Raw genomic sequence first — 11,004 nt, forward strand, 5'->3', positions numbered from 1 at the left:
ATTGATTAATCATTTTAAGATGATAGTACAAATGTAACTAGAGTTTTTTTTTTTTTTTGGTCGTTACAATGGATACGAGGGTATGTATCAATTCAAATCCCTTCTAACAACGAAGAGATTGTCCATGATAGTTTTACCATGTGAGTTTAATTAGTTATTCATTAGAAAAATGCTATTTTTTTTTTTTTAAAAAAAAAAAAAAATCATTGAATCAATATGACCCAATTTATAAGTACTACAAACTATACAAACGATGTGAATTAACTACACAAACATTTTTGTTTTTCTTATCTTGAATGACAGCAAATGTATTGCAACTCTAACAACACAAATGTTTGTTGTTTTAGCAATTCAATTCGCTCAATCTTCCACTCTTCTTAATTATTTTCGTTAGCACAAGAACAATAATAAAGAAAATTCTCAAAAGAAGTGGAAGAGTAATAAGCCATTGTGATTATAATGAGATCGACCCAATAATTTTCCCGTATCTGCTCTATAGCTTTAAGAACCAAATACTTCTAAAGCATCGTACCCTGTAGAGCTGTCCGTACAACTTATTTGGTCAGTTTGTTAGAGCGTTTGAAGACATTATTCGCACTTCATTCGCCTTGGGAGAGCTGGATGCGTGTATTAAAGTTTGGAAAATGTTAGACTTACTCCCAAACTTTTACACCCAATTTTTTACACCCTGATGTGGAATTTTCACATCAGTTTTTTTTTTTTTTTTTTTTTTTTTTTTTTTTTTTTTTTAAAAAAAAACTCTCTCTCTCTCCGGCTGGCGAAGAAGCTTGGGACGACAGGATTTGGAAGGCCGTGGAGATCGGGATGGCGAGGCGGAACGCTCGGCTGGATCTATGTGGTTCGGGATCTGGACAGCGAGGTTTTCCGGCCGAATCTGTCAAACCCACGCCGCCGTGTGTGGGTTCCGGCCGGATCTTTCCTGAGCTCAGTTGCTGCCTGTCCATGGCCTTCGAAAATGGACGATCGGCCGAAAATGGCCTTCGGAAATGGATGCTCAGCGGTGACTGTCTTGGAGGTGGCAGTGCCGGCGTGTTCCAGGGTGGTGGTGCCGGGCGGTTCGTGTTCCGGGGTGGTGGTGCCGGGTGGTTTGGGGGCACCGATCTTCCTTGTGTGCCTAAGAAGAAGACCAAAAGAAAAAATACTAATGTGAACGCTACATCATGGTGTAAAAATTTGGGTGTAAATTTTGAGTGTAAGTGTAGCAGCCCCCTTAAAGTTTTATTTCAAAACCAACCAATTTGAGATTTGGCCCATAAAAATAGGCTTGGCCCAAAAACAGCTCATTTGGTCATGTGCGTTGCATGTGACAACTTTAATGATTTTTTTTTTTTTTTTTTTTTTTCAAAATACCCCTACTTTTGACACTTAAAATGCCTAAATTACCACTTTACAATTATGAAAAAGTAAAACAATTTAAAAAATATAAAAAAACCTTTTCACTACATTTTTTAAAAAAGTCTCACAAAGCGACAGGCGTAACACTTAATTTGATAAATCAAACTATTATTTTGTAACTAAGAGGCCTCTTTGTTAGTGTTGACCGTTAGAATGAATAGAAAAACAAAATTTGACCGTAATCTCTTATGAGCTGCATATCGTTGAAAGAAGATGCTTTGGAATTAATTAAAGAATAATGATTATTTTAAGCAACGTTGTAATTATTTTTATTTTTCCTATAAAATGGTCCGAAATTAAGCACTAAAACCTTACCGAAAGAAAAACATTTATACGTACAGCACCAGTGAAGCTATGGGGCTTTGAAATCTCTTGGCCATGTACTTGGGATGGTACAACAAAGACGAATGCCAAATCTAATTACAAAAACGTGCCACTAGCTATATATTCATGTACTTGGCCATGGACAATAGCATTTGTGGTTCTACTCGCCCGCTCATCATAAAAATCTTTCCACAATATCCGTGCCTATATCAGCCTTTTCTTTTGTATATATATAAGAGGAAAATATATTTTAGCCTTAACTTCTATCATATATATATATATAAAAGGAGAAATATGGTCCTTTTCATATTAGCCTACTGATTTTTTAAATTTTTATCTTTTTTTTTTTAATTTTTTTTTTTTTTTTTTTGGATAAATACAAAATCAATGCCAGTGGGAGTGGCTCTTAGGCCACCCCCTTTCTTTCTTTTTTTTTTTTTTTTTTTTTTTTTCCCCTTTTTTTTAAAAAATTAAATTTTTAAATTTTATATATTTATATTTTTTTAGAAAAGAGTGACACGTGTCAATATAATGATGTGACACACTAATAGAATCCGTCAAGTATTTTGACGAAATTTGACTACAATAACTACATTGTTATTTTGGCATACCCCGATGACCGTTAAATTTAAGGGTGTAGTTAGGTAAAGGTTTTGGGGTTTCCATTAACATAATGTAATCAATTCACAAGAACATTACACTGCCGTCTCTCGACCCTGCCAATTTCTAAACACTGGTTGCAGTTAAACATGTTTTTTCAGGTAAACAGCTTTACCTGTGCACTGAGAAAATAAGGAATCTGAGTACTCTTTTGGATCCATCAGCTAAACGTTTATAGGGTAATAAATTTTCCATAACAGAAAAGCCATCGTTGACCTGCAAACAAATATTGCAAAAATGCATGTGAGAACAATTTCTATTGTTACCATGCAGAAATTTATTTTGATCCCCTTGAATTGCGGGAAAAAATTTAAACTATGGTTTAACGCTACAATGGGATTTAGAAGATCAATTAAGCCCATAATTTAAGACAAGAATCTGAAGATTTTAGATTTCACTTCCAATCTACCACAAATTTTAACTTTTTTTTGATAGTTCTGTCTCAAATAAAACAGAAAACATTAAACATTAAAGGAGATTGTCAATGCTAAAATGAATTTATTACAGCATCATGATTGTGATAGCAATCAGAGGTTCAGAATTTATAACATAAGATGAATTCAACATGAAAACGAGTGTCTCCCAAAAAGAGAAGCATCATTCATTCTGCAGAATTACAGAACTTATTGTTAACATGAAACTGCAATTTTGCATGTTTTGTACTTCAATTATGTGTAACAGAAAATGCTTGCTATCAGCCTATTTCCACTATAGTGGCCTACCAACTTAGCTATTCTTTATTGTTTCTTTACTTACGAATCCAAGATGATCACCATTTAGTGACATTTGCTACCTCCAAATCGTATTACCGTAGACATTAGATTTCAAGGTACCCAATCACATGAACCACATAAACCAAACTTGACATATCCCAGCAAGTAGGCCCACAGTTATTGAAGATTGGCATATTGACTCAAGTACATCCAGAATAACACAAGATGAAAGAGAGACAGAGATCATGTTGCACACAATGCTGTTCCAACAAGAAATTAAGAAAAAAAAAACTGAAAGTGTTACTATTGTAATAAAAACCATTGGTGGAACATAAAAGCTATTACAAAATAGAGCAATAACTTGAATTTTATCATGATGTCCATCCTGTTATGGTTTTATCAAGCTTTACCATCAAAATTTTCTTTTGTTTTCATATAACAGAAAACTAGAATTTGAAACAGTGGATGATATTTTGCCGTCTTATATAAATTTGAACAACAGAATTTTTTTCATCAACAGTATTTAGACATCTTAATGCTTACAGGGGAAAAAGGAAAACAAAAATGGTACAAACTTTGTTCTTCTTCTGTTTACTACCAACATCTGATTCCATTTTCACCTAAAACACCACAGAAGCAATTATTTAGTCATGAGCGTGCTTCCAAATCAATGAAACTAACTTATGTGAATAATCTGGAAAAAGACACGATACCTCACTCTTACACTTTCTCTGAACCACTAATCAATTACACCCAAAGCCTAAACTGAAGCACCACCCAATATTCAATTACACGATACCCTGCATCAACATGTACATCAACATAACTTACGTGAATAATCTGAAATGCTACACAGTTTAGTTGTCTGAGATGACTTCAATGCTTCCCTAGCAACTTTCTATATTTCACTCTAACCAAACTGAACTCAAAGAATCCTTCTATCCAAGTACTTCCAGATCCACTTACCAAACTACCACCACATCTTTTTATAGTCGTTTATAAATTCTCTCATGAGTTACTGCCAATACTCTTCCTCCAGTACATGAATTCCTACATCACAGCTACTCAATCTAAAGAATACCAAACAACTACTTAAAGAAAGAAATGCTTAATCAATTAGTTCCTGATTGCCTCCACATGCTTTGTGCTTTTAAAACCTTCACCTAAACATAATGAATATAATTTCAAATTCAACCAAACATCTTTGCATTTGTTCAGTTCTACTCTTAAAAGAAAGATTGTACTTTTCTTTTTTTCTTCTAAAAAATATCAAACTTCTGATATTTAAGTACCCACATCCTGCACAATACAACTCGCACACCATGGTGCAGGGGTGAGCAAGGATCTTGATGAGCGATTTGACTTACTGTCTTTTGTTTGAGATGACAGCAGAGAGGTGGTGGGAAGAGCAAGAATACAGGCTAATTGTTTCTCCGGATATGTGAAGAATCATGAATTCAACCCCCTGGATTTTTTGAATATGCTCCAAATCCTCTGTTTCTTCTTTTCTTTAGCTGGTTCTGTACCTGGAATTTGACAACCAAGGAATACTGAGAGAAAGAAATGAAGAAAATGATGGTGAAGGTGGGTACTTAAATTTCCACCAAGGATTAAGATAAAATGATGAGTCTATACCTGAATTCGAATGCTGTAATTCCAACTTTGGGATGTGAGCAATCTTGGGCCAATCCTCACCTGCTTCTCTCTTGCATCTTTGCAATAAGATGGGACAGTTAATTTCCAGCCTCTGCAAAGACGTTAGGCTACGCATTCCTTCGGGCAGTGATGTCAAACTGGACCATCCAACAATTTCAAGCCCTTGAAGTGATGTGCAGTTGTGGATCCACTCTGGTATAGCCGTCAAGTTTTCACAATCTGAAATCAGGAGCTCTTGTAGAGTGGTCACATGTTGAAGCCCCAATGGGAGAGAGACCAATTTCGGAAGATGTGAAAAGTACAAAGAGAGGAGGCTCTTAAGACCTTGCCATTGCATCTCATCCTCAACATTGGCTAGCTCAAGCTCAGGACAATCATAAAGATCCAGGTCTTGAAGAGTAGCGAGATGTTGTACACCTGGGGAGAGAGAATTTAATCTATTGCATGTCCGTATCATTAAAAACTTGAGAGAAGTGAGGTTCTTCAACCCCTCCTCTGGCAGCGTTTCTAGATCTTCAATGGAATGTAGACTTATACACTTCAATTTCGAGAGAGGAGTGGATGAAGAGGAGGCTGTTGCTGTTGACGTTGGGCTTTGCGGTGCTCCCATATTCAACATCATTGTCTGTTGCAGTGGCTTCCAGCTAGCATTCTTAAGGTACAACATTTCTTCAAGATGTGGAAACGTTGGCATGGAAGTCAACATAGGGCAATTCAAGATAATTAATTTTGAGAGACAAGGAAAGGAAGGGAGTAAAGGATGCTCTGTATTTTCAATGGAATTATGACTATCACTATTGACCTCCACAGAAGAATCCCTCCTCCTCCACCACCCCTTGAGATTAGGGCAATTTATGAGGTAGATCGCCTTGAGAGATGGGAAAAAAGAAGAAGAGAACTCATTGTTGTCACCACTGTCTGATATGTACTCCATAGCATTCATATCGCTAAGCACAAGAAATTTGAGAGAAGGCAGTTGACTCAATGGTGGCAGGTATTGGCATTTCGTGAAGTTTGATAATTCCAATGAAACAAGATTTGTGTGCGAGAAAAGCCAACTTGGAAGCCTTGAACCCCAATTGCCTTTTAAACAAAGCCTTTTCAGATTTGGATGCGGTTGGAGGACTTCCAATAACATCTCATCATCAACATTAACGTCTGAAGCATTGACACCTTCTTCATTACTCCACTCTAAATGCAAACCATGAAGATGTTGTTTCTCTTTTAAATTTGCTTCTTTATATTCTGACGCACCATCTTTTCCATGTCTCAGATTTTGAATATCTAACTCTCCCCTTAGGTTATTTAGTCCTTTTAGTTCTTTTAACCCACTGCTATGCTGAAAGAGAGGATCCTTGTGGACCACAAAGTTTGATAATGTCTGGAGATTAGTGAGTAGCCCCAATCCACGTGGCATATAAGTCAACTGATGACATCCATCTATCTCAAGATGCCTGAGATTGACTAATTCTTTCATTTCTCTCGGCAATTCTTCAAGCTTTAAACAATATAAGAGTTATAGCGTCTGCAAATTCAGCAACCTGGACATAGAATTGGGTAGCTTCTTGAGATTCTCATTCCAATTAAGATCAAGATATCTTAAATGCTTTAACTCACCAATAGAGCTTGACAATTCTTCAAGATTTTTACAAAATCAGAGTTTTAGTGTCTGCAAATTCTGTAACCTGGATATAGAATTGGGTAGCTTCTTAAGATTCTCGTTACAAGTAAGATCAAAATATCTTAAATGCTTCAACTTTCCAATAGAGCTTGGCAGAAGTTCGAGATTTCTCCGGTGCAGGTCCAGCACGCGCAAGAACTTGGAACTTGAAATAATTGCTTCACAATCTAAAATGTTGAAGACAGTGAGATAATCACAAAGAAATGTTCGTATCCTACTTGCTTTATACAATGAAGTTGTAATTGATGAACCAACAACTGAGACATGACGAGTTCTCTCGTAAAGGCTTCTCTTCTTATCGTCTAATATGGTATCATCTATTGTGGTGATCAACGATCCTGCCACTGATATGGCAAGATCATGCATCAGGTCATGCATTTTGCATGTAATTACATTATCAAACTCATCTTTTCTGGCTTTTTGAAAGAATGATCTCCATAGTAAATCCATAAAATAGTCGTTGCCAACCTCTTCCAAGCATCGGTTATGACCATCACAAGACTTGACAAACCCTTGTGCCATCCAGAGCTGAACCAATATTAATTTATCAAACTCGTAATCTTTTGGAAACAAACTGCAGTAAGCAAAGCAGTGCTTCAAATGTGAAGGAAGATGATAATAACTCAGCTTCAGAGTTGGGAAGATGTCATTTTCATTCTGACGTATTTGTGAGAGTTCATTCTCCTTAAAAGATGACCACTCTGCTTCTGAATTTTTGAAGCGTAGTAAACTTCCAATTGTCCTTATGGCCAGTGGGACGCCAGAACACTTTTTTAGTATCTCCCTCCCAACCGCTGCCATGCTTGAAGTCTCCTCCGGCTCTTGTCCTTTCTCAAATGCCAATTGCTTCAATAAAGACCATGACTCGTCTTCCTTTAAACCCTTTAAGAAATATGATTGAACTGTCCCACTAATTCTTGCAACGATTTCACTGCGTGTAGTCACTAATATTTTACTGCCGCTTGCACCACCCATCAGCACTACTTTCAATTCAGACCATTTTCCATAATCCTCATTCCACACGTCATCCAACACGAGCAGGTATTTCTTTCCATCGATTTCTTTTTTAAGTTTACGTACCAATGTATTCATTTCAGCAGGTTCTGGTTTCTGGTCTGTTGCAGCTTCTAAGATTTTTTCAACAATATTTTTAATGTGGAAGGCATCAGAGACACACACCCACATTTTGAGCTGAAAATGGTTTTGGATTTGGTCATCGTAGAAAATGAGTTGAGCGAGTGTAGTCTTTCCCAATCCACCGATGGCAACAATTGGAAGGATTGAAACATTGTCTTCAACGTTGGAGTCCAGCAGACGGTGGATAACAGCCTTCTTATCATCGTCTCGGCCAATAACTGCTTCCGCACGTACAAAAGAATGCGTGTTACCCCTGTTTCCCCCGACACTTGTTTCCATAGGGCGTACCTTCAAGTGGAATCTCTCCCTATAGGCGTCAATGGCATGTAACCTCTCTCTCATGGCCTTAATCTTAGGGGCCATTTTAAGACGATAGAGAAGTTGGTTTGATTTGGAAAAGAAAACGCGTACCTGTTTGGCCTTGTCATCACGGGTCAGTATTTCCCTCCGTAGAGCTTCAGTGGAAACAGCATCCAGCAAGTCATCCGCATCATACATGGCATCTTCTAGCCTTCCGAGCCAACGTCTAACTGCTGGGTCTCCTGCAGCATTTTTCTCCTCCGCATCCAGAAGCAGGTCTTTGATTGTTGAAACGGTGTCGGTCAGGCTTTGAAGCTCATCTTTGAGACCCCAGAGCAATGCGATCTTATTGGCAGCCAGTGAGCCCAAAGTCTCAATGATTTGCTCGGCAGGGACGAGGAGAAGTTGTTCGGCCATTAGATCCTGATGGTGAGTGAAGGAATGCTCAAAACTCAAGCGCTCGATCTTGAGGGATCGTAGTTGAAGGACGTGTTTTGAGAAGTGTACGTGGAAGAATGACAGATGATAATTTTTTTCTCAAAAGTCAAGCGCTCTTTCTTTGAACTTTGAAGGGTAGAAATCGTAGAGAGACAATTATTTATGTTCGTGCCAGCCAGCTGTCTACAGATGAGAATAATGTTGATTTTTTTTTTTCCTCTATTTAACTATGACATTTGAGTTTTTATGTAAAGTTATTTTTAAAATTTTATTTTTTAGTAAATTAACAAAAATAATCTTATTTTAAGCAAAAATGCTAGCGTGGCATTTTGTGTTTGAAATTATTTGTTAATTTAATTTGTTTTTTATTTTTATAATGTGAATTTTTCTTTTTTAGTCTATTTTAAGAAATTTGAAATAAAATATTTTCTAGTCTTTTGAAGGATTCAATAATTTTGGGATAAAACTTTCATAAAATTTGTGAGTTAAATTTAGAGTGAAATTCTAACGAGAGTCAAAATAAAAAAATTATAGAAAACTTGTTGAAGTTGATTTTTTTAAACTTTTCACCCAATTTAACAAAAAATTTGAAATAAAAAGCTCATTAGGAATAATCTAAGTTCCTAAGACTTTTTTTAGAACTTTTTTCTTTATTTCTTTTTTAAAAAAAGAATTGCAAAATTATGACAACACAGTAACACAGTAACTCTTTTAAAAAAGCATAGATTCTAATTAGAGTCCGTTTGGGTTTGCGATTTTAAAAAGTGCGATTTAAAAATAGCAATTTTAAAATGTGCGATTGAAAAAAATGATTTTTAAAAACGTAGTTAAGTGTTTGGCAAAATCGCAGTTTGGTCTTTAAAATCATTGTTTAACCTTTTAAAATACTGCGTTTTCAAAAAAGCATCACATTGCCTGCGATTTGAATAAGCACTTTTCTGCGTTTTCAAATCGTAATTTTTTAAAAACACAGTTTTCAAACGGTTCATTTTATGCGATTTGATTTAAAATCGTACTTTTTCTCTAAAAAATCGCAATCTCAAACGCACTATAACCCATTAAGCATAATCACTTACTCGTATAGTGCGTGCCAGCTTGGTGTTTACATTGACAACTGGTCATTTATCACTATAATAAAAAATTAATAATTAAAATAAATAAATAAACACATAAAGATATGAAACATTAAACAATTGACAAATTTTAAGAGAGTTTTCGATAGTTGCCAAGTAGTGTGCAATTTTAAAAGAGAATTTTCGGTAGTGGGCAAGTTGTTGGCAATTTTAAAAGATAATTTTTGATAGTCGGCAAGTAGTTGGCAATTTTAAAATAGAATTTTCGGTAGTTGGCAAGTAGTTGGCATTTTAAAAGAGAATTTTTGGTAGTTGGCAATCTGAACTAATAGTAATTTTAAAGATATTTTTTTAAAAAAATAAAAAAATAAAAAGCTTTTATGAGGCATAAAATAGTTTATGTTTTTTATCTGCATAAACTATTTTTTTGGTGCTCTTCTACACCTTAGGGCAGACAATTGTGAAAGGACTTTTTAGAGCACTGGTAGCAGATGCCCTATAAATAGTTCTGTTCTTTAAAATAGGAAAAATTTGAAAAAAGTCACAAAAAATCAAGCCACAGCAGTTACCCTATTTTAGAGGATCATCCTTTGGAAGCTACAGTGCTTCCCAATACAATATTTTAATAATAATAAAAAACTAAAGTAAAAGATAAGGAGAGAGAATAAAAGAAATGAATAAAAAAACTAAAATAAAAGATAAAAAAAAAATATTATTTTAATATATAGGGAAAGATAAAAGAAGTTGTTGTGGAGTGTTTTTGTATAAGAAAAAAAAAATGGTTTGATTCCCTAAATTATCCGGGCAGGTGGGCTCACAAGGGCTCTATCACATTTAACCAAATTGTAAGAGCACTAGTAGCAGATGCCTTATAAATAGTTTTACTCCCTAAAATAGGGAAAATTTAAAAAAAATATGCAAAATACGAGCCACAACAGCTTCCTCATTTTAGATGAGGATCCTTGAGAAGCTACGGTGCTTCCCTGTAGCTTCCCAACATATTATTTTAATAAAAAAAAACGTTTCTCTCTCTTCTCTCCTCTACGCATCGTCATTCTTCAACCTCAAAAAAACAGCTCTCTCCTCTCTCATTCAGTCGTCCTCATTCCTCAACCTCAAAGAAGATGCAGACAAGAGAGAGAAAAAAGACGGAGAGAGAAGAGTTTATGGAAGAAAGAAAAAAAATAGATAGAAAAAATAGGAAGAAGATGGAGACGAGAGAGAGAAAGGGAGAGAAAGACGAAAAAAAAAAAAAAAGAAAAGAAAGAAGAGAGACAGATGAGAGGGAGAAGAAGACTGAAAAAATAAAAAATAAAAAAAATCTGAGAGAGAACCGGAAGGTGGGTTGTGCGTGGGGGGAGAAAGTTTAGGTGGAGAAGAGAGGGGGTGAGTTGGGGGATTAATGGAAACTGTTGTGGGGTATTTTTGTATAAAAAAAAAAAAAAGTGATTTGATTCCCTAAATTTTCTCTAAAATAGGAAAAATAATTGAGAACCTGCTGCTAGTGCTCTAAGAGCACTATTAACAATCTCCCTATATTGGTTTCCTTCCCTAAATATTAGGAAAATGTCATAAAAACTCACAAAAATCACCCCACAATAAATAC

The 11,004-nt window shown here is 35.6% G+C and overlaps 1 protein-coding gene across 1 annotated transcript; it reads right to left on the reverse strand.

The window, feature by feature from the left end:
* Nucleotides 1–2,328: 2,328 nt before the first annotated feature.
* Nucleotides 2,329–8,403, reverse strand: LOC133878799 (putative disease resistance protein RGA4). Its single transcript, XM_062317337.1, has 3 exons — nt 4,749–8,403; nt 4,481–4,639; nt 2,329–2,616 (listed from the first exon to the last, which is right to left on the reverse strand). Exon 1 carries the CDS (start codon nt 8,302–8,304, stop codon nt 6,424–6,426), a length of 1,881 nt encoding a protein of 626 aa, XP_062173321.1. The 5' UTR covers nt 8,305–8,403; the 3' UTR covers nt 2,329–2,616; nt 4,481–4,639; nt 4,749–6,423.
* Between the last annotated feature and the right edge of the window lie 2,601 nt (nt 8,404–11,004).

The sequence above is a fragment of the Alnus glutinosa genome, chromosome 10 (genome assembly GCF_958979055.1).
Source record: "Alnus glutinosa chromosome 10, dhAlnGlut1.1, whole genome shotgun sequence".
Taxonomy (NCBI): domain Eukaryota; kingdom Viridiplantae; phylum Streptophyta; class Magnoliopsida; order Fagales; family Betulaceae; genus Alnus; species Alnus glutinosa.

Coding starts and splice junctions, on each gene's coding strand:
- LOC133878799 (XM_062317337.1), bottom strand. CDS start 8,304: ATGGCCGAACAACTTCTCCTCGTCCCTGCCGAGCAAATCATTGAGACT.